Source organism: Epinephelus fuscoguttatus, linkage group LG4 (genome assembly GCF_011397635.1).
Source record: "Epinephelus fuscoguttatus linkage group LG4, E.fuscoguttatus.final_Chr_v1".
NCBI lineage: Eukaryota > Metazoa > Chordata > Actinopteri > Perciformes > Serranidae > Epinephelus > Epinephelus fuscoguttatus.
Window position 1 is genome coordinate 41,418,260 of NC_064755.1, and position 27,219 is coordinate 41,445,478.

The 27,219-nt window shown below is 41.3% G+C and overlaps 1 protein-coding gene across 2 annotated transcripts in view; it reads left to right on the top strand.

Annotated features, from left to right (window-relative positions):
* Positions 1-212: 212 nt before the first annotated feature.
* Positions 213-27,219, top strand: part of lrrk2 (leucine-rich repeat kinase 2) — a 50,394-nt gene continuing 23,387 nt past the window's right edge. The window contains exons 1-17 of one of the 2 annotated variants that reach the window (XM_049575240.1): positions 213-1,364; positions 4,110-4,192; positions 7,807-7,916; positions 9,721-9,809; positions 10,633-10,767; positions 12,277-12,411; positions 14,438-14,569; positions 15,927-16,046; positions 18,352-18,512; positions 18,598-18,677; positions 18,875-18,981; positions 20,089-20,218; positions 20,438-20,562; positions 21,869-21,996; positions 25,362-25,506; positions 25,901-26,040; positions 26,653-26,772. In XM_049575240.1, coding sequence (XP_049431197.1) covers positions 1,229-1,364; positions 4,110-4,192; positions 7,807-7,916; positions 9,721-9,809; positions 10,633-10,767; positions 12,277-12,411; positions 14,438-14,569; positions 15,927-16,046; positions 18,352-18,512; positions 18,598-18,677; positions 18,875-18,981; positions 20,089-20,218; positions 20,438-20,562; positions 21,869-21,996; positions 25,362-25,506; positions 25,901-26,040; positions 26,653-26,772 — 2,076 coding nt within the window. In that variant the 5' untranslated portion in view covers positions 213-1,228. Of the gene's footprint in view, positions 1,365-4,106; positions 4,193-7,806; positions 7,917-9,720; positions 9,810-10,632; positions 10,768-12,276; positions 12,412-14,437; positions 14,570-15,926; positions 16,047-18,351; positions 18,513-18,597; positions 18,678-18,874; positions 18,982-20,088; positions 20,219-20,437; positions 20,563-21,868; positions 21,997-25,361; positions 25,507-25,900; positions 26,041-26,652; positions 26,773-27,219 lie in introns of both variants that reach the window. The other variant, XM_049575239.1, reaches the window with a different exon arrangement.

A 27,219-nucleotide genomic window follows, 5' to 3' on the forward strand; every position in this document is an offset into this window, starting at 1 on the left:
TCTTCTGGATACTTTAAGACACTTTACAAAGAACAACAACAACAAAGTAAAGAAAAAAATAGTACAGAGCTGAAATAATTCATAATAGTAATAGTAGTAATGATAATCTTTTTGAAAAAAGGAAACCCAACAACTAAGTCACAGCCCAGCCGCCCCCCTATTCTGATAAATAAAGAACAGTCCCTAAAAAACAAACAAAAAAACAACTACCCTCCCTGCTGCCAGTGTAAATAAATACCGTAGTTACAGCGCTAGGTGCGCAGTACAAAACACTACGGATGGTTGCCGCACAGGAAACCAACTGAAAGGTTTAGATTTTGTTGAATTAATCGCAGTTTTGTAAAAAGTGATGTTTACCGAATTTATATTGACGCTCCAATCTGTTGTAAAACGTTTTAATATTGTGTCTGTGGGCTCAGTCGCTCTGCTCAGCCTTAAACAAACATTAAAAGGTGAATTATCTGAATGAGATCCGGCGCAAATCACTGTCAAGTCTCACTGTTAAATAAAGCGGTAAATGAGTAACTGACATCAGACACCGGGGTGGGCGGCAGCTTGAGGAGAGCACGGACACCTCCCCATGGTGACTAACAGTTTTGCTGTCCGTTAGATTCAGTCTGATTTAAGTAAAGAAACGATTCGGTAATTCAATCTGCGTACAAACTTTACCGGGAGTTAAACACGTCCGTCGGTGAGGCGGATATGTGACTGTCGGTCACCGCCCCCCCGCCGCGCCGCGCGGGGTTTGCTCCAGTTTCCTCTTTAACAAACGGGAAGTTATTTTTTTTTCTGCGCGGAGTCATATGATGTGACTGTAAGAAAGGAGGAACTGTGCTGCTGTGACACACACAGACATACAGGGACAGGACCTGCTGCTTATCTCCCTCAGAAACAACACAAAGTGTCAGACTGCACAAAGAGGAAGGTTCGTGTGTCCGCCGGAGGAAAGTTAACCGCACCGAGCTGTGATGTCATCACCGTCTGAACCGAAACTCCGCCACACTCACAGCTTCTCCTGGCGTGACAGCAGACACTCAGCCGCACTGGAGCTACTGTAATATGATGTAACACAGCTCGTATTAAGTCACGATCACACTGGTGTTACTGTAACTGTGACCGTACCGTGACCATGCTGCAGCGGTGTGGCTGCTCCCCAGCCTCGGCTCTGACGGCTCGGACTGAGTGACCTCGATGCTCGCCGTCAGCTGGCCTCAGTATTTGACAGACCATGGTGAACCAGGAGGAGCTGGAGGAGAGGCTGAAGAAACTGCTGGTGAGGCTGAAGATCCCGCAGGAGGACCGACAGCTGTGCACCCTGATCCAGATCATCCAGGACCTGCTGTTCCTGGCGCACACCGACACTGGTAGGAAACACGTTTGTCTTCCATGTGCATCATCATCAGCAGCAGCATCATCATCATCATCATCAGGCTGCTGCTGACACACCCAGCACAGTTTCCTCTGAACATGCTGTCTGAGTTAGGACCAGTGATAGGACAAATACTGAGGGACTGGCTGCACAAAACACCTTACATTTTCTCTTAAATTATGACTCTTAAGGCTTAATTTCTCCCGAGCTGAGGGACCTTTAAAAAGTGTCCTTAAGTTAAGGAAAAACAATAAGAATTTACTGCATTAAAGGAGATTTTCCAGTGGTAAAAGTTTCTGTGAAGTTGCTTGCATTTATTTGGTTTATCTGTGATGGTGGGTGGAAAGTGCAATGAAAATTAATTCAGTTAAATCTGTAGTGGAAATATACAAATATATATTTTTGCAGATATATAGATGAAGGAAAGGTTGTGTTAGGGGAGTGTGTATTTGCTTTGTAACCCTGGGTGATACTTGGACTGTAATAAACTGGGCTTATTACTAATTTGTTTAACTGGGTGGTTAATAGACTGGGGATGGTTGCATACATTTGGGGATTTGTTGAAATAATATATGAGTTAAAAGAAGAATTGTAAGAAACTGTTTGAGACATCTTAGTTTAATTTCGACCTACTCCTTTTCAGACACTGTTATCTTTGTCTTGTTTGTTTTTTATTATGTTTTTTCTTATAATTTTTGGTTCAAAATAAAGTCATTCATTCAGTTATTCATAATCAAAGCGTATCCACTGGCTCCTCCTGCTTGGTACCTTAAGTTTTTTAACAACCTTACTTTGGTATCTAAGGTCTTTTGTGCACTTGTTTAGAGATTCCTCAAGTATAAGACCAAGACAAGAGATAAACCTCAAATACTTAAGTGAACATTTTAAAGGAGAAGACTTATGGGTGTGTTGTGCAGCCGGTTTTATTTTTAAGGACACCTTAACCGGGACTTTAAGGAAAATCTTAGCTTGAGGTGTTTTGTGCAACTGGACCCTTTAACTGAAGTATATGTAGAAATACCACAGTGTAAAAATACTCCATTTAAAGCCATGCATTCAGAAGTATTGTTGGATATATGTAGCTTCAAATGATGCAAAAAGTTTTTGAGAAATAGAGAAAAATTATACATTAAAATATATATTTTATAGTAGGATTGTTATATTGTTATTGCAGTGTTGCAGTTTGTGAAGCTTACAGGGTTAGAATGGTATGAAATCTTTTTATGGTAACCATCTCAGAAAATATCACGGTATCATGGTATTACAAAATTATTATTGTTATTATTATCAGTCAGACTGAGGGTTAAATGATTGAAAACAGAAGGGTTATTGCAGATTGAACAAACCAATTATTATTACTATAATTGAAACTTTGTTAATGAAGTTTGTGTAAAAAGTCTCCCCTTAGAAAATAACTCAAATAAAGGAGAGAGATAAAATGACAAAGTATCAACTGTCAACAACAAACATGTTTCTGCAGATAAAAATACTTGTTTGTCAGGATGGTTCATTTCAGGGAGTTACATTATTGGAATATTATAACTGATGTTTTAACCTGTCAGCAGCATTTTAATGTTCGATCAGGTGGAGCGTCTTAACTTCTTTATATACTAAACAGTGTCTTATTAGAAACTGATCATATGTTTTGTTTGTAAAGTCTTACTCTATAAAGTAAGTAATGAATGTAAAGGAGACTACATTTCTGTGTTAATGTAGAGGAACAGAAGCAAAAAGAAGCAGAAAATAGAAATGCTTAAAGTAAAAGTGCCTCAAACATGAACTTAGTTCTTTATTCTTTATTCAGGATCCCGTCAGTCGTCACCACTGTAACGACATTTGTGGTCCACACACAAAAACAAGACAAGACATTAAATGATCACATCATAGAAAGTTTATATCTACAAAATAAAACAAAAACAAGAGGCAGGCCGCTCCATGCAGAGAGATGGGCAGCTGCTGTCCTCACAGCACGCCTGCAGCCAAATATCAGACCCTTTGTTTTTGAGATGTTTAACTTCAGCTTCACTTTTCAAAAACGTGCATCAGCTGTTGTTGAAGTGTTACATTAGCCTCCCTGGTTTTTTTTGCAGACACATACATTGTAGTGTCATCTGCGTACAAAGCCATGCATGCAGTTACTAATCTGAACTGCAGTACTTTACTTTGAAATGTTCTTTGTTATTGTTCCTTCTCTCGTGCTTCAGAGGGACTCTGTTTGGTGTTAAGAGAGTTTTAGAGTATCAGTTTGGGTTCCTAATGCACAGATGAGGAGTTTAAGTATATTTATGGGACTTGTACTGTTTTAATTTTGTATGTTTTTATACTTATTGTACTTTTACTGCACCACATTCAACATGCAGTGGTAATTTCAAGTTTGCAGATACAGATATGACACATGGGGACATGGATGCATCGCTGTAGTTAGTTTGGTGTGGGAGGTTTAATCCAGCATTAAGATGGTCCACTTTAACTTATCATAATGCATCATTTACTTTTTGTACGCAAGGACACTTTCTAATAATTTTAATGTACTTTTATGTATTTAAAATCTTGAAAGCAGGACGCAGGTAATCTACTACAACAACCAGTTGACTGATGATTGATTGATCCTTGTTATTGCTAATCTATTGATCTCTGAGCCTTGCTGTGCACATTTAAATATAGAAACGAGTGTGACAGACAGCGTCCCTTCGTTCTGAGCTAACGTGTCACATCATGTCTGTTGCATCTTTTGCAGCAGCTGAACTGTTTGAAGGCAAAGATGTCCACGCCCCCCTCATGACGGTGCTGTCGTCCCACATCAGCAGCAAAGGAGTCCAGCAGGTAAGGACGTCAGAAACCTCACACACCTCTACATCAGAAACCTCACACACCTCTTCATCAGAACTGCCTTGTTTTTATTAACAAATGTCCTACTCTCAGTTTTAAAGGTTCTGAAAGGAAACAGAAATGTACGCCACCTTAAATTAGACACACAGATTATAACAGCCATTTCAGTTTACCCATGTTACATGCAGTCTGCACACAATCGGGAAATACTGCTGTCTCATAACATCACGCCCTGAGCTTTGACCCTTTTGCTTTTATGTCCGTTACCTTGGAGATAAAACAAACGCCACTTACCAAGTTTTACAGAGACGGAAATCAACCTGCAGAGATTTGCTGCTGTTACTTTGTGATGTGTGTAGATTAACTTTAAAGTAAAAGATTGTGGGTCAGAACAGCCAGAAGAGCATTCTGGCTCACAGACTGCAAAATCAGACCTGATGCAGTAGAACATCCTGGTATCTTTGTCACACTGCATTTCACAGACTCTGCACTGGGACATACTAAACCTTTTTATGGCGTACTGTATGGTGTGGCAGTGTGGAGATTGGAACGCACAGTCAGTTTTGACTCGTGCTCCTTTAGTGACGATCCACAGTGTTCACACGAGGCAGGAAAAAGTTGAACAATGTTTATTAATAATACAAAAAACAAAAGAAAACAGCAGACCAAATCCTTCAAAAGTTACGTCTCATATGGTTATATATTCTTACCATATCAACTGTCATTACACACTTAAACATTGCATAACGTGGTCACACAGACTTAATGTTGTCTTCAAGCACAATGTTGTAAACAAACTCAGATAAGAAAAATCAAATCAATTTTATTCATATAGCACATTTAAAAACATCTGCAGTCGACCAAAGTGCTGTACAAATTAAAAGAATGACACACAAATATAAAACTGAGTAACAACAGTAAGAACGATTACATGCATAAAAAGATAATAAAATTCTAAAATATTAAAACCACTACAAACAACCAAAGGCCATTAAGAAGGCTTGTCTTAAAAGTGTCGATGGAAGGGGCGTTTGATTGAGAGTGGCAGACTAATCCAGAGCTTTGGAGCAGCTACTGCAAAGGCACAATCTCTCTTACCCAACAGCCTCGATCCTGGGACAGATAAAAGATATTGTTCTGAAGATCTAAGAGGTCGGGAGGTGGAGTAGGGGCAGAGACATTTAGTGATGTGCGGAGGTGTCAGCCTGTGTGTGGCTTTAAAAACAAATAACAGAACCTTCAAATCAGTCCTGTATCAATCTCCATTTGCCCTGTGCACTAACCCTAACCCTCACAGCACCATACCTGTCGTACATAACTTGTCTGTGCTCTAACACAGAAATAAAGTCAGCAAACACAACCTGAGCACAGTCCACTAATATACAAACTTAAATAATATCAGAACCTGTATGATATGTCACTTCAACACAGATATATGTGGTTCCTACACAGATGTTAGTGTCACAACAACATCACCTGTTGAGCTCTAACATCAGCCCCAGCTGACACGCCTGCGCCTGATCTAACATGTTTACGGTGTCTCGTGACTGCAGCGTATCAGAGGTGAGACCGCAGCGTGACACAAAGTGAAAGTCAGACTGTGAGTCAGTCATAACAGATTCATATAAAGGTTAAAAATGTGTTCAGAGATTTGTGCTGAGCTGCAGGCAGCGGTGTGATACTGTGAATCATTTACAGCTCAGACATGTAAGATTTCATCTCAGACATATTTTAGTGCAGCAGTTTGTTTTATGTACTGTACAGTCACATGATCTAGCTGGTGCTCATGTAACACTGGAGACAGGGACACGGCTTTAATGGTTTCAGCTCTGCTGCAGTGGAGTCAAACAAGTTTTAACAGCTCCAGAGTCTTATATGTAAAACAGACATCAGCTCCTCACACTGCCAAAGTATCTGCAGGTGAAGGATCTCTTCCACAAGAGGCTGATTTGAGTTTCAGTTAGAACAGTGTGCCTGCACTTTCTGAAAAACTCTTAAAGGCACTGAATTCATTAATCCAAGAATCAGTCTTAATTGGTGTTAAAATTAAATCTTAAATCTTAAATCTCTTAAATTAACCTTTCAAAAGTCTCAGAGGCATGGGAAGACGGATTTCATGAATCATTTTTTTTCCGACGTTGCATCATAAAATCTCAAAACAGTAAGTAACAGCTATTTTTCTTAAATAATTTACCAAACACCTCTTAAATTAACGTCACACAGATCAGGATGATGGCACCAGCTGTCACTGTCCTCTGGACGACACGGTGAAGCTCAGATTCAATGAAAACCGGCCGAGATTTAACGGCATGGCTGAAACCAGTACAGGGTGTGATGCGTATGAGGCTCAGTGTATTTTATGCAAATGCTTTTTCAAACTTGCGATGGACGTCAAGGCAGTAGAATCCCACACTGTGACAAACATGAAATCACCAAGAAAACTTACCAGCAACCGCCAAGTAGTTGCAAGTTCTGTTCTACCCTCGTCTTGGCAACGCAACGGAAAAACATTTGGGAAAATTTTCTCTAAAGGGGCAAAAAGCGAAATCATTTCACCACTAGGTTTGCTGTTGTGCACTGTCTGTCGACCAAAACAAAGTGTGTCATGAGCCACACCTTCCTCTACCTCTGCTCTCCACCCCCCCACTCGCCTCATCTAAACTTAGATTAGCAGTTAGCGATGTCTTACACTCACTCGGCTCGAGCCATCGCCGGATCCCGGCTAGTGCTAACACCGGGAGCTAACGCTAACGTTTCTACTCTTCTCCGTGAGTGAGAGCGATGTTTTAGCCTGGCTACATTTTACAATGCTAATTGCAAATGCTACTCAGCTAACACAACCGTAACGCCTGACCCATTGCTGGGGCCGAGCCGCTAATAACTCAAGCTCCGGACACACTAATTAAAACAGACATTTGACTTTATGTTGTACCTGTCCAGGAGAAGAAGAGCTGGCTCCAAGTCAGATTGTAGCCCCTTTAGCTCTCGCAGTGCTCTCCACCTTGGAAATGCAAGGCCAATGTTAATCTGAGTTCTGTCCCTTTCTTTATCCGACAACTTCCTCGCCAGCAACCGTTGTTTCTTTAGAGGTAATGTCGGATCCTGGTGTCTTCGGGTGAACGTTTCGTTCCGCTCTCCGCCATATCGCTTCGATAATACGCGCTGCCATTGCTCACTGGCTGTAGCCTTTTATAGGGAGGGAGGGCAAAGGGCTCTGAGAGGAGGGAGGAGGCGGTGATTCACATGAACGTACATGAACACGCAGCTGGACCGGCTTGTAAACAAGGGGCTGGAGATCAACACAGAGAGAGGGTGTGTGATGTCATGCTATACTCCAGATGAAATTACTCCTCTTGTTCTTCACATAGCAATTTTTTAATTCCTCCAATCTAGAAATGATGAATTTCTGCTTATTGCCCCTTTAAGCCCACATAACTGATGTCAGTTCTTGTTTTCATTGTAAAATTGGCAAATGGTATTAAAAAGCCTTAAACCTAACTTGCTGTAAGCTGAAGGAACTCTGCAGAAAATTTCTGCAGTTTTAATTTGATAGTTTGACTTGATTGTTCAGTTGTAGCCTGAGTGACGGTGTAATCTTCTTGTTACAGGTTGGTTGGTCATTGTTGTGTCGGCTGATTGAAATATGCCCCAATACGCTGGAAGAGTTGACCAGACCTCTGAAGGCAGCCAAGGACTGGGAGGTACTGGGAGTGCACCAGTAAGTAGCAACACACACACTGGGTGCTGTACCTGTAACTGTGATGAACTGATGTCAGTTGTACAGGAGTGAATTCAGATTATCTTGTTACATGTTTGTACAGAACATAATCACAGCGTGGTCGATCAGATGACAGATGACATCACATTCATGTTAAAAAAGAAGCTGTTATATTTGAATTTATCTGATATTTTGGTTTATTATTAAATATCCGCAAAACTAATGACATCACCACCAGCCTCGCTGTAATTTGTATTTAGTGATGCTAACACATTAAATAAAGATAATGAACATGGTAAACATTACATCAGCTAAACAGCATGTTAGCATTGTCACTGTCAGCATGTTAGCATGTTGGTGTTAGCATTTAGCTCAAAGCAGCTCTGTGTGGCCTCATAGAGTCATGACCATGGCTGTAAACTGCATGTGCGTGAACCTGTCTCACCACCAGGCGTCGAACAGGACGGATGAGAAAAATCTGAAATACAGGACACCTTCCCTCTTGGGTTGACAGTATCATATACGACATAACATTACCAACATTAAATATGTCTGGAATCCTGCATGAGAGAGACTGACTTCATTTAGCCCAGAAGCTAACATTCACCTTCATGCAGTCCCAGTGAGTCCTCGAATGCAGATCGGTCTGTGCGGTTTGGACTCAAAAATCTGATCTGGTCACCTGTGAATAACAGTGTGGACAGTCTGTCGGAAATTTGAGAATAACACATGTTTTACTTGCAGTCTGAGTGAAGCCTTTGTGTTGTTGCTTCCATGTTCCAACAAGGATCACATCCTGATTTACTCGGTAATCTGTCCCCAAAAGAAGTGAAAACAGTGAAAGAAGTAAAAGTAATAAAAGTTTTGAGAGTTGCATAACATTTCACATTCTAAGTTACACAATCTCAGAACCCGTCAGTCTGACTACAAGAAGCAGAATCTGTTATAGAGACACATGTTCTGAGCATCATGTGGATTTTTGTTGGTTTGCTCATTTGTGATGTTGACTTTCATATGTTTAAAGGTTTCTTATAATATATGTTAAAGAGAACATACATACACACTGATCAGCCAAAACATTAAACCACTGACAGGTTGAAAAACATTGATCATCTTGTTACAATATTCTGTTGGGAAACCTTTGGTCCTGGTATTCATATGGATGCCACCTGGCACACTTCACCCAGCATAACATTGTACTGTAACAAGATGATCAATGTTAGTCACTTCACCTGTCAGTAGGTTCAATGTTTCGTCTGATCGGTGTGTATATTCAGCATCATGAGATGTGAAAGCGTCATTTCACATCTGAGCCAAGTACTGTTGGACAAAGTGTGGATGAATTTAAGTGCTCGTCTGCATCTGTTTTTTGTAAGGAAACAGATTTCGGCTCTTAGATGTTCCAGATTCAGATTATATTACTGTCATTTTCAGTTCCTGCTCGTTGCACGATACCAGCTGTGGTCATGTTATCAAATCACGCTATGTCAGTTTTACCTGCCTTTTTTCCCACAAGTGATCCTTTCACTTCCTTCACACTGCTGTCTAACATTTCTTTAAATCTCTTTGTATTCTGCCGAGCTGTTTGATTTTCTTCAGTTCTGTGTACTCACACAATAAGAGCTTATAGATCTGATGTGTAAATCAGGATCTAGAGTAAGATATGCTGAGTGTTGACTAACTCTCTTCAGGTTTGCAGAAGTTAGTCCCTTTGCCTGCAGGCAGTGAAGTGATTTAGCCGAGGAGAGTTTTTGTCTTGGCCGCAGCTCTGCTCCATTTTTCACTGTCGTGATGTTTTTTCCAGGCAGATCCTGAAGGTTCTCTCTCAGTACAGCGCAGACTGCAGAGTCACCATGGTTGGACTCAGAGCTCTGGCTCTTCTGCTCAGATCAGGTACACAAACACACAGGGGATATGGCACAATACACCAGGGCTCCAGCATGAGTGCTATAGGATTGAAAGTCAATCATTAGCCTTTTTCTGTGACTCACAGCCAAAGCTCAGGTCACAGGCTCTGATTGCAGTGGTGATTCTACATGTGATTGGAATATATTATATAATCCAGACAGCGGTTTTGTGATGATGCGTTCTTGCCATCGGGTCAATAGGAGACGGAAACTTGGAGGAGACTTCTGTGTAAATGATTCACAGAAGCCTTTTATAACGAATTAATTAAACATCAAACAGCTGCAGTTCACATGTAATTATCTGGTTATGAGTCTGTCGTATTGTTTCCACTTCTGGTATGCATGACTATACTTCAGTAAAACTCATCATCTTGGTGTAGTAACACTTTGATCTCTTTCATAACATGACCTCTTCAGTTATGCTCATTCCAAACCTAATTTGCAGTGACCGTGTGACGTGAGGCTTCTGAGAAAGGCAGAGGTTAAATACTCATCACATGATCTGTAAACCAGCTTTGGTTTGTCTGAGTAAAATGTCAGTGGCTGCTCTGCAGAGAAAAATAACCAACCAGACGTTCTGCTTCTGACTCTGAGGGACAGTTTCATAGAAAATATTCACAAAATGTCAAAAAGAAAAACTCGTATTATCCACAACTTATCACGAGACAAACTGTGGAACTTGTGAATTTAATGGATTTATGGCTCTGAAACTTCTCAGTTCTCTGGCACAAAGTGCTGCTTCAGCTTTTTACTGAGCTCTTCTCATTAAGTCTTATTTGTATAAGTTTGTTTAATCGATGGATCTGCAGACATGCTTCCTCTGCTGGTGCTGGAGGAAGAGGAGGATGTGTTCAGCCTGGTGGTGCAGGCGATGAAGACGTTTCCTACCAGTGAAGAAGTTCAGCTCCAAGGCTGCGGAGCTCTGCAGCTCCTCCTGGAGAGAGGTGAGGGGAAACATACACTCTAAGCTCCAACATATGAGTGTGAAGTGTGGTCGATATCCCGTGCTGTAGCAGAGTATTTAAGATGTTTCTGGCTTTGTATCATGTATCAGAACAAACAGTGTTTCTATTATATTTACATATCTAATACCAGCCAAACATCAGTAGTTGTGCTTTGAGTCCTGTGAGGTTTTGATGCTCATTACAAGGAGTGAAGCTTTGATATTATTTGGGTGGTTCAAGAGTAAAGGCCAAGTCATTACCTTTAAGAAAATGGTGCTGTAACTAGTAACGAGTGTAGACATGTAGATGTTTTCAGGCCGAGACTCTTATGAAGCAGGACAAATTTGGGGCAGATTAGACAAAGTATGCTCAAGTTACAACTTCCTGTTTTGCAGTAAAACATGCAAAATGGCCACCACGCCATGGCAATTTGTGGACGAAAACTCACAATTTTCATCAGGAAGCATCATCCATGTCTTGAGACTCTTCAGAACAAATTTGAGGTGGATCTGGTCAACCTGCTCGGAGGAACAAAGCAAAGTATAAAACATGTCATTTCCTGTTGCCAGTAGATGGCAACTATAACTACAACTACTTGTTGATGTAGTGAAGTTTGAGGAAGATCGGACCACGTACCTTGGAGTTATTCCTCACTTACTGTCTGATGGTGAAACATGAAAATTTGACACCTCGCCACGGTCACACGGTTCAACAAAAACTCACGCTTTGAGTGATTTTTAATTTTGAAAGACAGACAATCAGATCAAATCTCTAGAAGGAGTTTGTTAAAGTACGACTCCTAGAAATGGCCAAAAATTGCACAGGAAACTAAAAATGGCTGACTTCCTGTTTGGCTTATGGCGTGGCTCCAAGAGACTTTTTTGTATCGATGCTATAAAAGTGGAGTAAATTATGTCTTTTCGAGTCAATTTTACATGCCGCTGCTTGAGGGCACTTGGATTACGACGGACGAGCCGTTCTGACGTTTTTGAAATGCATTAGCTGAGTTCTGTTAGGTTTTCAAAATGTGGGTACCATGCACTTCAAGTGTAGCTGTTATTCCGGCTAGCTGTTATCATCCAATACCCCAAACGAGTTTTGTTGATTAAAAAACTACACTGGACTTCTTGTCGGCATGAGGGTCAGTAAGTACTGTCTGTATTTTCATTCCAAAGTGGCCATTTCCTTTAAGGGGCTACCTCAAAGAAATTTTGTAGGGGGCGCTACTGAACAAATTTTTTTTTTTTTTCAAATAAATTATAAAATATCAAAATTTTCACCAGTTCAGACATGTGTGCAAAGTTTCATGCCTTTCTGAGCACACTGCACCCCTGATTTATTTGCATGAATCCTTCAGTTTTAATCGAGCCTTTGTGACGGCCTGCAGTCAGATTACATTCAGCATGCGAGGTCACTAACGTTTCTACCTGTACGTACAATTAATCATTTTAGCTTTGCGTTAACATTTTTCTATAAGACCTGAATTCTCTTTGTCGTGTCTTTTTCCAGTGAGTGAAGACCACCTGGTGGAGTTTGTGGAGAACCAGGATCATGTTGTGGTTCTGGCGGCTCTGCAGAGGTTCCCTGACAGCCCTGAGCTGCTGCTGCAGGCCATGAAGGTGCTGCTCCCTCTGGCTCAGCCTGGTAAGACCTCTTCATATTCAGTCTATGAGGTGTAGGAGGGAGAGAAATAAACCAGAGTACCAATTTCACTGCTGAATCCTACAGAACATTGATCTGAGATTGATTGATTATCATTGCAGTCCAGATGTGCATGCACAGATGAAAGAGTTTAGTTTGAAGCTCAGTGGGCTGAGGGTGGATGAATGGATGCAGTGTACTTCTCTTAACGCGGAGAGCTTCAGGAATGTGTGCTGTCCCTCGCTGGATTTAACGGTTGATGCGTTACACTACATCAGCCGGTTTCTTTATTTCACACAGTCTATTTCCAGCCTTGCCACCCGACCGTGATGTCACTGCTACGCTTTTTAAACAGAAGTCAGAGCAGCTGTTTGTGTGACAGGAGAGCAGTGTGTGTTTAAAAGAGTCAAATCTTAAAGGAAATTCCCTCCATGGTGAGGAACACTGCTACGTACTGTTCCAGTGCTCGAGATCGGTCTCGGTCTCAAGAAAACGTTTTGACTCGGTCTTGTCAGACAAAGGCGACTCTGGAGCACAGCTGGGGGTGTGATCACTGAACTGCCTGTGAAAAAACAAGTGTTAAATAACAATGATTTCAGCTCGTTAGTGTTTGTATTTGTTTCCTGGTAGAAAACAAAGGAAGAATTTCCACACATAAAGTTCCCCTCTGCAGTACCTGTTTCTCCTGGTTCACTGTTACACACACACCTTAATTCTAGTTTATTGATCAATGTATTGTTACCTGTCAGCTTTGATCTTCTCTGATAAACATACATGGCCTTTCCTAACGACAACATTGTATTTAGGATCAAATCTTCACCTCTCTGGTCTCTGTAACACTGCAGTTGTGTTTATTTTATAATGTAACAGGAACTGTTGTAAAACTGAGCAGCTCATAAACATCAGAGAGAAAAAGGAGAAGATGTGTACAAAAGTAAAAGACAAGAAATGTCACCAATTAATCTCAGGGATAAGTTCTATACCCTTGTATGTTTTATTTAGTTGTTAATTAATGAATGTGTTTATGTATCAATTCATTCAATTATTTGAATGGCAAAAGGGTAATACACGCAACCAAAATTCAAGTAAACAGCACAAATCAAATCAAAGTGATACAAATACATATAAAGAACATAAAATGGGAGTAATTTGACTTTTCTCTGTGGTTACTGAATACATTGACACCTCCTTTTTCCGCTGCAGAGAAGGAAGTTTGTCCCAAAGCTTGCTGCTGTGTTTACACTGTGATGTAGAGAGCTTCATTCAGCTGTGAAGGGGACTACAGACGGAGTGGCTAGGGTCTGATAACCTAAAACTCTGTCTTGTTCAGATCATTTGATCACTTTCAGTATGTTTGTTATGTACTCTGAAAAAAAAAAATGTAAATAATAAGTGTTCTGGTAATTCAGTCTAGCCTCTGTAGTACATCTGTATTAAAAGCTTGTCATGAGGCGGACTGCAGGCAAAGGCAAAACCCTTGTGACATAGCATCCAACATATCACACATCATCTGTGGAGACACCTGCTGAACAGAGGATGAAATAATACTTTTGTTTCAGGCGTTGATCTACATTAAATTCTTATTATCTGGGTGATTGCTGCGTGAAAGCTGCAGCTGGACATGAAGAAGTGAAAAAGTGAACATGACAAAGTTTCAGTCACGGACATTTTCTCCACTTTAATCTGTGTTTTTCACAGATAAACGTTTCATCACAGTCATGGGGGGATTCCAGGAGACACCAGCTCCTCTCTGTCGTTTGTTAGGGACTTTTTTTTGTGTGCTGTTTTTCTTTTGTTTCCATGGCGACTTTGTTAACATCAGTTCTTTGTTGTTTAGGAATCTAGATGCAGTTGTGACTGTTAATCAGTGCCCACGTTTTATGCAACTTTAGACTTGATTCTTTTTTTACATATCATGACACGTACACACATTTTTATTTACATCTGTAAAACATGAAGGTTCTAATTTAAACTGTAAAAAAGCAGAGATAGTCTGATCATTTTGAGTCAAACATCTTTTCTCTTCCAGTCAGTAACGTGGAGATGCTGATGTCAGGAGGCGCTCGCTGCTACAGCCTGATCATCGCCGCCATGGACGCCTTCCCCGAGGTGGAGGATCTGCAGGAGACGGCGTGCTGCCTCTTCAAGAGGTTTACATCAGGTCAGAGTTCAAAATTTCCACAGACTGAGACAGATTTTAAAGGTTCAGATCTTTTTATTTAAAAACAAAGTTTTAATTTGAATTTTTGCAAGTTAGTGTGCAGCAGTTTTTCTACATATTGAAAATCCTAAAATAAAGTTTGAAAAAAAAAACACTACCAGTTTATGTGTACGCTATGTTTATAATTTTTTTTCCTGCTTTACCTGTGAGTCTAACATTGATTTCTAACAAGGAACTGAAGCTCTGAAATCGCTCTCCTCAAAGCCAGACTCCACTGAGAAAAACAGTGATTTAACATCACTGAACACAGGAGCTGCTGGTCACCTGCTGCCTCCATCAGTTAGTGTGTTTGTGTTGTGTGACTTTAATGTTTTAAAGGGTTCATTCAGATTCACCAAAGTCACACATTAGCACAAACTAACTAACTGGTCAAGGCAGCAGTAAACCAGCAGCTCTTGTGTTCATGCACCTAGAATTACAGTTTTTGTCAGTGGAGTCTGGTTTGACGAGAGCAGAGACGGGAACTGGAGCTGTCGATGTCTTCCTCGTCAGAACAGGCTGTCTGACAGAAAGCTAAAGCCGTGAAAATACTCTCAATGAAGCGTACACTTAAACTGATATTGATATTTTTAGGTGGCTGAAATACATTGTGCTGTTGACCCTGTCCATAGCTCGGTTTCTGTGGTGGTACTCCAGCCTGCAAACGAGGGTGGGCCGCCCGCCATCTCAGTAATACACTGACTCTGGGTGAAAACCTTAGATAGCCCCACTTTAAAAAAATCAAAATGATCCCTTTACCGATGTTTTTTCTCATTTTTCTCTTCATTTTTTAAAATTTAGTTTAATTTGTTGAAAAGTTTTGTCCATATGTCCACATTTAGTAGTTCCAGAGGTAACACCAGAGGACAAGTAAAAAATACTTCCTCATTGTTTGATGAATACTTTACGCTGTGCTAAAACAATTTGGGGAGGACAGTATTTTGTTGGTGGCCAGTCTCACTCTATTTTTTGTTGTTTTAGTGTAATATACACATCAGGTTCTTATTTTAAAATGTTAGAAATAAACTAGATCTTTAGGGGATAAAATTAGTTTGTCATTTATTTCACTGGAATTAATGTCAGATATGTTGCAGCCAACACTTAAAACATCTGTAAATGAATAACTAGAGTATCTCCTGTCTTGTTGACAGTCAGTGACGATAACACTGTTTGTTAAATCAATGAATCCTGATCGTGTTTGGAGTGCAGTGTTTGGATTGTCTTCATGCTGATAACAGAACGTGTTTGCCATCTGACACATTAAGATTTAGTCAATAGAGGCATCAGTTTAATGCGCTTGTTTTGTGTCGTCTCATAGAGAGCTACTACAACATCCTGGTACTGAATGGCGTCCAGAGGGTCGCAGTGAGAGCCTGTCAGACTTTCCCCGACAACGCCATGCTGCAAGCCGCCGCTCTCTCCTGCCTGGCAGACCTCAGTGAGGGCACACACTCACTCACACACACTATATTTATCTCGTGTATTTATACTCACACAGAGTGTGTCAGTTAGTGGTGGAGATGACAGAACAATGCCTGGACCTCGACACACAGCAGTGTGAGACACAAGATGAATTTGATTAGTGTACAACAGCAGCACGTTCTCTGTGTGTTGTGACTGTGCTGATTGATTTCTCAAGTCCTCAGACGTGAACCACCAGCTTGTGTTTTCCAGGGTGCTAAATACGGACATGAATAGTGGACAGCTTCCAGGCTGTGTAATAGACGAGGAGCAGGAGGCTGTTTAATGCTCTTATTGTGGAGTTTGAGTCAGCGCTGTCAGACCTGTAGTAAATACCGACACTGCTGCTGCTGACAGCCACAGAGGACAGGAAGCTCAGTAATAAACACTTTATCTGTAATCCGTTGTCTCTGACCTGAAACACTTGACTTGAATTCTGACGATTTAAAGGGACAGTTCACCCAAAATCAAAAATACATATTTTACTCTTCTCTGTAGAGCTGTTTATCAGTTGAGATAGTTTTGGTGTGAGTTGCAGAGTGTTGGAGATATCAGCTGTAGAGATGTCTGCCTTTTCTCCAATGTAATGAAACTCTACATTTATGTATGGGTGCTTTCGTGGCAGCCAGCAGCAAATGTTTGTTCTTAAGTTTGCTTTGAAAGTCTGAGTATCTGAGAGGAAGGAAAACAGGCAGGTCCTTCGAAGGGTTAACACCCTGTGTCCACCAAAGTGTTTTTTCCCAATTGAAAATGCCAGAAACTCCTCAGGAAACGCCCAGCTGGGAGCATCGGAGAGCACTTTTGAGGGGCTGCGTTTTTTCAGGTGAGATGCTTTGTTTGCATCTGGTGGCCATGGTACGTAATATATAAGTAAACATGTCTGCACAAGATAGAGTACCTGCTCTGGATGAAGGGACGACTGAAGCTTTAGAGAGAGAGAATGGACCCACCAGTCTGTGTGGGCTCATGAGAGGAAACATAATATACAGGTCAGAGTCATGCATGGGTCCATTTTTGAAAAACTGCACCTGCCCATACCTGTAAAGCTCAGTACATAACCGATCTGTTACCTGTCATTATGTCGAAGTCAAAGCTACACCCGTTAACCCACTGAAACGTGACGTCACATTACTTTTCTTGTGCTGCTTTCAGACGCCTTTCTCAAATATATAAACTTTTGAACTCCGATCCCAGCAAAGTGGTGCGATTTCTGTCAAAAGCATGGGGAAAAAGGCAATGAGCAACTTAATGAGAAATGTCCCACAAATTATAAATTAATAGATTTAGAAAATTATTTTAAAAAATAGGGAAAAACTATATTTATAATCATTATTATTACATATTTCAAATTATGGTAAAGATAAAAATAATAATAAATATAATAAACAAAAAAGATAAATAAAATAATAAATAAAATAAAATAAAATAATAAAACAAATAAAAATAATAATAATAATAAATAATAATAAAAAAAATTATGGTAAAGAATTGTTATAATTTTTAAGCACTTTTTTTCCCAAGTCATTTCCTTGTTTGTTTGTTTCTTTTTTTATAGTAAATTACTTTTTATTTTATTTTATTTTTTACTAATTTTTTGCAATATTTTGGGTCACTTCTTCTTTCGTTGCCTTTTTCCTATGTTTTTGAAAGAAATAAAGCCAACTTGCTCAGGTTTAAAGGGTTAATAAAAGTCCCACGACCCAACCTGCACCTGTAATTGAATTTATATATATGTACATATTTGTACCAGTTACACACCTTTTTGCAGGTCACCTGTCAGGTACTCGACCCAGTGCAGGACTCTGTCTTTAGTAACCAGGTCATGATTTCTGAAAAGAGACTGATGTTTCTCAAATGTTTTGGGTTTGTTTTTAGCGCTTTGAGCACCACAAGCTGAATGTGATCTAGTTCCAGTAGAGAGGGGGCCGATATCTCCAACACTCTGCAACTCACACCAAAGCTAAACAGCCCAGTGCAGAGGGAAAATATGTATTGTTGATTTTGGAGTGAACTGTCCCTTTTAAGCTTTGTTAGCTATGATATGATCTCGTAATTATCAACACAAGCCGACAGACACAGTGAGTTTCATGCATCATCAGATCAACAACGAGCTCTCAGTAGAAAATAACACAGTTATTGTCTGCGTCTGTTCAGCAGTGTGGAGAAGACGAGCTGTATAAGTTTAAAAACACAGTTACTGTTGATAAGAACAGAGGAGCTCTGGTGATTCAATCACATGTCGTACAGTGCAGTAATTACACTGTAATGTGTCCGTCTGTCAGCTGCCACCATCGTGCAGAACAAAGCGGTGGCCGAGCAGGGCCTGGAGGAAGGAGAGGAGGAGGAGAACAGGGGGAGGGAGGAGGTGGAGGACATGGGCCTGGGCTGGATGGAGGCCTGCTGTACGGCCCTGGAGCTCCACGCTGAGGAGCCGGATGTTCAGGTCAGTCCAAAGTCCTGTTTACTATTTGACATAGAATCATTTTAAAATGTCTCTGATGAACCATGAATCACTGTCGCTGCCTCAGGAAGCTGCAAGCTGGGCCATCCATAACCTGTTACTGCACGGAGCTGGACTCAACCCTTCAGAGGAGGAGCAGGATGAGAGGTACACACTGTTTTCTACAGGTGTTTAAACTGAAAAGCACGAAAGACATGATCATTTATTTTTTTATTAGAGACGAGAAACACAGGACATCAGATTCAGAATGATTCAGTGTTGCACAGCGCTGTTTGAGAGAAATATAAGAAAGTCTGATGTGAGAATGTGATGACGTTTGTTGGATGTTCTGTGGTTGTTTTCAGGACTCCTGTTCACAGACAGTTAATGGCGGCCATGCTGCTCCACTCCTCCTCTCCCAGTGTGTTTCAAGCTGCTACCAGTGCCATCGCCACACTCCTCACACACAACAGTGAGTCTGCAACAGGTCACTTTGTGTCATAGTAGTGTTTCAAATGACTGTGAAAACACTAAGTGTGAAGTGGAGCTACAGTCCCAGCTGGACGAGGACATTTAACTGGACTACTGTCCTTGTCCCAGTATACAAGCACGGGATGGGAATCCATGTATTGACCCAAGTATGTGTGACTCCTCTACGATAGGTGGAGATATGCCCCCTTTCAGCTTGTTAGTATTGGACCTTTTTCCTGTTGACCTATTACGTCACAGACCAAACAATGGACAAACAAGTTAGCTACGGTTAGCTAGCTGCTAACTGGTACCATGGTGGACAACTTTACAGCTTACATTTACATTACATTTACATTTGATCCGTCCAAAAAGTCACAGCTCTGGATGTAGATTTCTCCATGTTGTTACCGGCTTCTTCTTCTCTTACATGTTTACAGGGATTTTAAAAGCCTGACACAATAAATCCATTTTCTCTGATGTCATGGAAACTGACAGAGTGTGATGATATTTAAAGGGCCGATCACAATTAACTGAGAATGATCAGGTGAATCTGCAGCCCCACTGGGCTTTACACAGCTCTATGGTGACTTTCAGCTCATTGTTGAGCCGTCTGTCTACAACTTTACTGTTTTACTTCACAACACAACAGTGAGACTGCTCTCATAGTTTTGTTTTCTGCTGCAGCAGGTGGCTGCTTTCAGTGAAAAAGCTCTAAAACCCACTGAACAAAACAGAAGACAGACAGAGTTAGAGAGCAGCTGGTGAACAGCTAAAGAGACAGGTATTTTGCTCTGGAGTTGTAGGAGACCACGATCAGACCTAAAAGAGATTGAATTTAAGGTTTGCGTTCACCAGGTGGTCAGAAACACGACTCCAAATGAACAATAATGTCGGTCTGTAACTGCTCAATGTGTAAATGAGCAACTGTTTGTTAACAAGTTCACCCTATTAATCTAAATGGTGAGGATATGTCAGTGTTGTGTTCACAGCTTGTTTCCACTGCTGCCACACAATTCAGTTATCCCAGATTTAACATCCCATGTTCAGATGTTTATAAAAACAGTTTTATTGGCTCGTACAGTGAACGTCAGCTCTGCTCTGTGTGCAGGTAAAATGCGTTCTCTGCTGCTGTCCAGCGGCCTCCACGTCAACCTAGTGGAGATGATGAAGAGACATTCGACGTCAGCTGAGGTTTCCATCAGCGCCTGCAAACTGCTCAAACTGCTCTTTCAGGGAAGGTGGGCCATCCTGTGATGTTTGTGTTGGTTTTAGAAATTCACATTAATGGTAAAATCAAAATGAAGTCAGCAAACAGACACAGAGAGGAGAATGATGTTTTCACGTGTGTTTTCTGATGAATGGAAAATATCATGTAATGAACATCAGTTAAAAAGCAGTGACGTTCATATCTGATTTAGTGTTTAATGGATTAAAAACCTGCCTCTGTGTATCTGCAGGACAGCCAGTCTGGATGAGTTGAACATGGCCATGAGTCAAATCCTCAGCACCATGAAGATTCACAACTTCCAGCCAGAGGTTCAGCTGGAGGCTCTGCAGGCCAGTCTGGTCTTCCTCTGCCCAGGTAACATATAATGCCCGTTAGTCATGACTTGGCTTACTTTGGTTTGGGCTGTCAGACCAGCACAGCACGGATTTGCATTTCCATTAGCTCACTGCTTTGGATTATCATCAGTGAGTCTGTCCGTTCACAGCTGGCATCAGAGTGAGTCTCCACAAGCGTCTCGAGCACCCACTTGTTCTTGGATCTTACTTTCCTGCTCGATATGCAAATTAACACATACATCATTTTAGTCACACAGGAGACGACTGCTGCAGGAGTGTGAGCTTCACTCCACGCTGGCTACAGTTGATGAAAGTCTGCCCACATGCACAGTGATAGGACAAACTAATGACAACACACAGCTAACGTTACCTAACGGTTATCAACGGTTTCACTCAGAGTCGAGCCGTTTCGGTGTCGATATGAGTTTGTTGGGACGCTTTAACAGCTGCTGCTGTGTCAGCTCATGCTAACCAGGCAGACATTAAACTGACGGCTTGCTGTGAGGAGAGCGGCTCCGGAGACTGTCTTTATACGCTGCATTCTGTGTAACAGCAGCAACAGAGAGTGTTTATCCAGCGGGGAGTCAGAGAAGCAAGGGCGTCAGCTTCAACACGGCCCGGGACACATTAGTGTAAACATGGCGGAAATAATGTGGCTGTATGTGTCCTAGACCACCTCGCATGTAGTCTGATCGATAGCCTCTGAAGGCGCATCAAGGACGCATTGGGTGCATTCACACCTGGACTTAAATATGTGATCTGATCACCCAGGACACATGTCAGTATCAGGAGTAAGCAGGGCCGGTCTCAGCTCGTTTCCAGCTGCAGCAGGTGGCTTTTGCCTAAAACAAGCTCTGATAAACTCACCATCCAGCGGTGAACATCATAGTTAGAAACGAAGAGTGAAGTTAGTTAGAAAGTGAAACATCCAGCAGTGAAAGATTTGTCAGAGACCAAAACAGAGCTAAAAGTGGAGTGAATACTGGACTCTGACTCAAGTCCAGAAGTCCACATATATCCAAAAATATCTATGAATGCCGCTGTTATAACAGACATCAAAATGCAATCCAGGCGATTAGTGAACATTCTGGGGTCTGGAAGTTCCAGTGACTTCTCAGGAAGGTCAAGAATACAAAGCTGGTTCAGTGGAGCAGCTTGTTTAAATGTTTATCACATGTCCCTGACGTTACAGTGGACTCTTCCTCTGCTCCTACAGCTACGCTATAATTACGTTAGTGACTGATAACAGAGCGGCTGTGTCTGTGTGTGTATGTTTGCTTGCTTCTTTGTCTTCACATGTTTTCTTGGTGTGCTTGAATTGCCAGACAGGAGTTTAAGTGAGCACGGCGTCTCGGTCGCAGATCCTGACATGGCCGACGTGTCATTGAAGGTCCTGAAAAATCAGTGTGTGGTGGAAGGAGCTCACACACTCTACCTGGAAGTTCTCAACAGGGTATGAACACACTGACTTACCCCCAAAAATCTCGCTAATATGCTCCATTTTCTTACAGTCTCGTCACATTTTTGGTCCTTGCATGCTTTAAAAAAAAAAAATCTTACCTGATACAGTTTAGTAAAACTCGAGCAGCGCCGATGGGCAGATTGCTCTGACTGCTTGCAGCTTTCTCAAGAGCTGCTCATCTAAACATCTTCACACTTGACACTTGGCTTCGTTGAGTCCTCAATGACATGGTTGCATCCCCTAGCAATGCTTGTGTAGACGCATCACTCGGGTGCAAAAACTCACAAACATTTCATGGCCTCAGTGAAATTATAGCCAGGCTACTTGATTTTTAAGGTTGCTTTTTTTTTAGGCTTTTTTGCCTTTAGTGACAGGATAGTTTTGAGGCGTGAGGGAGGTAGAGAGAGGGGCAGGGGAACCTACGGCTGCTGTGACAAGAACACCGGCTGCACGCCCACATGTAGTTCATTTTTACCCGCTTGTTACCTGATGTAATGTTTGCTTGTGTGGACCCCAGGAAGAGTTGTTGCTACCTTGGTAGTGACGAATGGGGATCCAAATAAATAAATAAACCTGTCAGGTACCGACCTGGTGCAGGACTCTGAGTTGATTTACTTCTGAAAAAATGATCTGCTGATGTTCAGACGTCTCTTTCATATGTCAGTCTGTGGGAAAAGTATGTCTTGGCCTCATGGCGTCACGTGACTGACCCAGATGTTGTGATTCAGCGTTTGGCTGCTCTGTCAAACGACTTCAGGGCCCAGCTCTGTTCCTGGGGGATCTACTGTGGCGGGGGACAGAGAGCGAGCTGTACCCAGCGTGCAGTTGGGCTGTGTAATAGTTAATTGGGGTCTCCTATCATTACACTACACAGTGTGTACTCCTACAGCTGTCGAGAACATCGACAGACAGACAGACAGACAGACTCCTTTCTGTTTAGTTAGATGGCACAGATATCACAAAAACCATGAAGAAGACAGGAGGGTGGAGCTTGTAAACCGCCCTAATGGGATTTTGTTTAGCACATAAATAGCATCAGTGAACAGCTCCTCCATCAGAACATATAGTTCTCATTCATTACAGAGATTAAACAACAGTTCATCCATTCATTGGTGAAATTATACAGTAGGTCGTTCTGCAGCTTGAACATCGGGAGGAGGGCTGTAATTACATTTCCAAAAAGAATTTGCCAGTTGACTTACTGGTATGAAAGAGTGGTGAGCATGTTTTTTTTGTTTGTATGCCCTCAGCCTGAGGGCAGGGTGGTAAACACTGACCAAAACACAGCTTCTGAAAAGAGAACGAAGCAAAAAGGCGTCACATGTCAGGGGGAAGTCAAAAGACAATAATTAACCAAACTGGAACTTTTATCGGCCACGTAAAGAGTTTGATTAGAGAATGTGTTGTTAAACTAACATTTACGCAGTGACTTACAGCATAAAACTTTTTCTTTTTGTTACGTCTTACATTTTTAATTCTTTCTACCTTCTTTATGTCACTGACAAAAAAAATAAGAGACCTCAATGGATGAAGGTAGAAAATACAGTGAAAAATAGATCAATAAATAAAAGGAAAAAAAGGAGGGAGTTCAGTGAAATGAATGAAATTAAATTAAAAGGTCAACTGGGAAGGTAAAAAAATAAAGTAAATCACTAAACAGGCAACTTAAGTGGAGAAATAACTGTTGTAACGTTGCTCCAGTAACATGTATAAAGCAGAGGTTTACACTGGGCAGGTCTGAGTTCCTAAACGAACTACTAAACCACTATGTTTCTCCTCTGGGACGTCGTAATCCAGGGGAAAAAGAAAATCAGTGCACTTTTCAATAATTTACCTCATCCTGTGGTTTATATTTGATATTTTAATTTTCAATGGCCCTCAACTACCTCAGTGGACTGGAGGGAACATTGTTGGAAAAACAGGGTTTTTTTGGGGGGAGTTTTTCCTTATCCACTGAGAGGGTCCAAAGGACAGAGGGATGTCAAATGCTGTAAAGCCCTGTGAGGCAAATTGTGATTTGTGATATTGGGCTTTATAAATAAAATTGATTGATTGATTGACATCTGAAGATATTATAAGATATTTTAAGACCCCACACCAGGAAAAATACAAAATACAAATTTGACATTCTGGAGACGATGTGGCTCAATGGAGGCAAATCATTTTCATATATTTTGGGATTGTCCCAAACTGAGTTTTCTACTGGAGGAACATCCACGAACCATTAAATGCTGTGTTTAAGACTCAGATATCCCTCAACTCAGAGACTCTTTATTATGTCCACCAAGGAGGTTATGTTTTCGCCGGCGCTGGTCTGTTTGTCTGCAAAATAACTCAAAAAGTTCTGAACGGATTTTGATGAAATTTTAAGGAAAGGTTAATAATGGGACAAGGAACAGATGATAAAATTTTGATGGTGATCAGTTGAAGCGAAGTGGATAAAATAATAAAATTGCTGTAAACCCAAGCTCTGAGGTCTGCGCTATTGGTTGTGTTTTTGAGACAGAGGAGCGATATGAAGCTGCTGCAGGCCCTCTTAGCAGCAAGTAAGAAATCAATCTAGAAAATGACTAAACCCAGCAGCACCTACTTTCGAAGATTGCTATGAAATAATTTTAGAATTATTTAAAATGTAAAAGTTGACCTTCTTTTTAAGGAAAAGAAAAAGAACAAATTCTGTCAAATCTGGAATAAAAGGACCAAATCTGTGACCCCAGTCAGAACAGTCATTGTTTAACTCCACTACTGTTTGCTCTTCCTTTCGCCCTCATGATGGCATCGGTAGAGTGGACGTAATTAAGTTTACTTACTGAGTTTGGAGATGAGCAGATGTGCGTGTGTGAGTTTGTGTGCAGAAGTGTATGTGCAGGTATGTGTGCAGTTGTGCAGATGGGTGCACTATGCATTTTTTTTTATTTCTACACATATATATATTTTTCTTAAACAAAAATAATGAGAAGGAAGAAAAAAGACTGAAAATATGACAAAAGAAAAAAATTGAACTATTCTGTACCTTGTGCTGATTCGGCATGTCACAAACACTTATTATTGTAAGTACAGTGAGTATTTATTGCTGTAATTTGTTCATCTCTCTTTTCTTTTACTTGTTAAAAACCACAGGAAGTTGTAGACAGCAATGGTCTGTGTAGCTCTGCATGTTTTGTTATTCATGAATGATTAAGCGTGAAGTTTAAAGATGTATTAAAGGTGAGAGGGGCAATCTAACTGTCAATTTATATTATTCCAATGAAACATTATCCATTTACGTATCTTCAGTCTTAAATCATCTTCAGTCTTAGTAGAGAAGTCAGTCTCTCCATGTCCCTGTGTGTGTGTGTGTGTGTGTGTGTGTGCAGTTCATCAGCAGCTCGTCCATCCAGCAGTGTGGTCTGAAGGTGCTGTCCGCTCTGGCTGACTGCTCCGGTGCGGTGGACCTGCTCTGCCAACAGGGGGCGATAGACACGGTGCTGCATACACTACAGATGTTCCCTCAGGAACGAGGTACAGTGAACACCTGTTACTGATAAACAACAACAGATGAGGTTTGCGTCAGTCTTGTTATTGAATTTGAGAAGAACGATCAGCTGAACTTCGTCAGAACGTTGGTTTGCACCTCCTGACTGAAACAGGACTCATCAGAGGACTTTTAGTGTTTCCTCTTCAGTGACAGGCTGGAGATTTATGGCTGATTAACACTGACACTACAGTTCGTCCGTCACTACTGCTGTGAGTTTAGTTCAGTAAAAACAGGTTTGAAGCACTTTGGCTGAATAAATGTAGTGAATAATGATTAGATCCTGAAGCAAAGTAAAAGTGGAGTTTCTGTTTCTAAATATTATTATTTCATATTAAAGATGATTAATTGTGCTTTCTCTAACTTCCCACCCTCCTCCAGAGATACACTACTGGGGTCTGACCCTGCTCAACTACCTCGTCTCCAAGAAGAAGCTGTCGAGGATGATCGTACCTGTTCTGGCCTCCGTTGTTGTCGCCTCTCTCATCCAGTACAGAGAGGACAGAGAGATGCTCCTGAAGGTGACCTCTGAACACATGCTACATGTTTAGCTCTCTTCGAAGGTTTTTAATCACACATTAGATGACTGGACACAACTGTCATCCAAGAGTCATGAAAATGATTTTAAAGTCAGCTGCTGTGAAGATAAGATAAGACACTTTATTGTCCTTGTGGGCTGACAGAGAAGTGACGTTGACATCTTTCAGCAAATGGCAGCAACAAGGAACAAGATGGCAACATAATAAAAGATAATCAATTATAAAAAGTATTGCACAACCAGCTGTGGGAGGGTTTGGGGCTGATGGAGGATACAGCTCTGGGGAAGAAGCTGGCTCTTCCCTGATGGCAAGGAAACAAACACACTGTCACCTGGGCGGGTTAGGGATAAGGGCAAAAACTGGAGTATTTAATGCATGTGTCATTCATCGCTGGTAGTCTGAATACAGAGCTCCAGCATGTTTGAATCGAGGGTCTGATGATGGTGTTGTGAACTGTACAGACTGTAAAACTCTGAGGCTCATTGATATATCATACTATTGGTTTTATACTGTGAGTAAAGCTGACTTGAATGTTACTGGTTATAGTTTAGTGCTTGTAAACTGATGACCCGTCTGTGTCCGTGTGTCCTGCAGTGTGTTCAGGTGGCGTTGAGGATGCTGGACGCCTGTTCAGGAGCAGCTGCTGAGCTGCAGAGAGAAGACTTTGACAGGCAGATCTTCCAACACCTCAGAGAGGAGACCGCTGACAACCCCGTGAGTTAGACGATCAGGTTCCTTCTCTGTCTTTGTCCCCTCACCACAGGCTGTCATCACAGGTCCTCTGCACCCATGATAACTAAATTTATTCATCAATATTTAGTAACTACTTTAATAACTTTTGATGTGTATTTGTCTCCAAAAGAACCAGGGCAGCATTTCACCACATCCTTGTTTTTTTCCAGTTTGATCTGCTGCTAGAAAATGCACTTTTTAAAAAATGATGTCACTGAAAATATGAGGAGTTTGAGTCTCTGTGTATCAGCAGGCGGTCATGTTGACACACAGGCCGCACTGTACACACACAGGAACACACAGGAACGAATGGACCGTGTAGGACATTCCAGACATGCTTGAACACTGTTCAGATTAATCCTGGAGGCCACTTGTCTCCTTCTTGTAAAGTTCACTGTAATCGGATAATCAGATTTGTACATGAACACG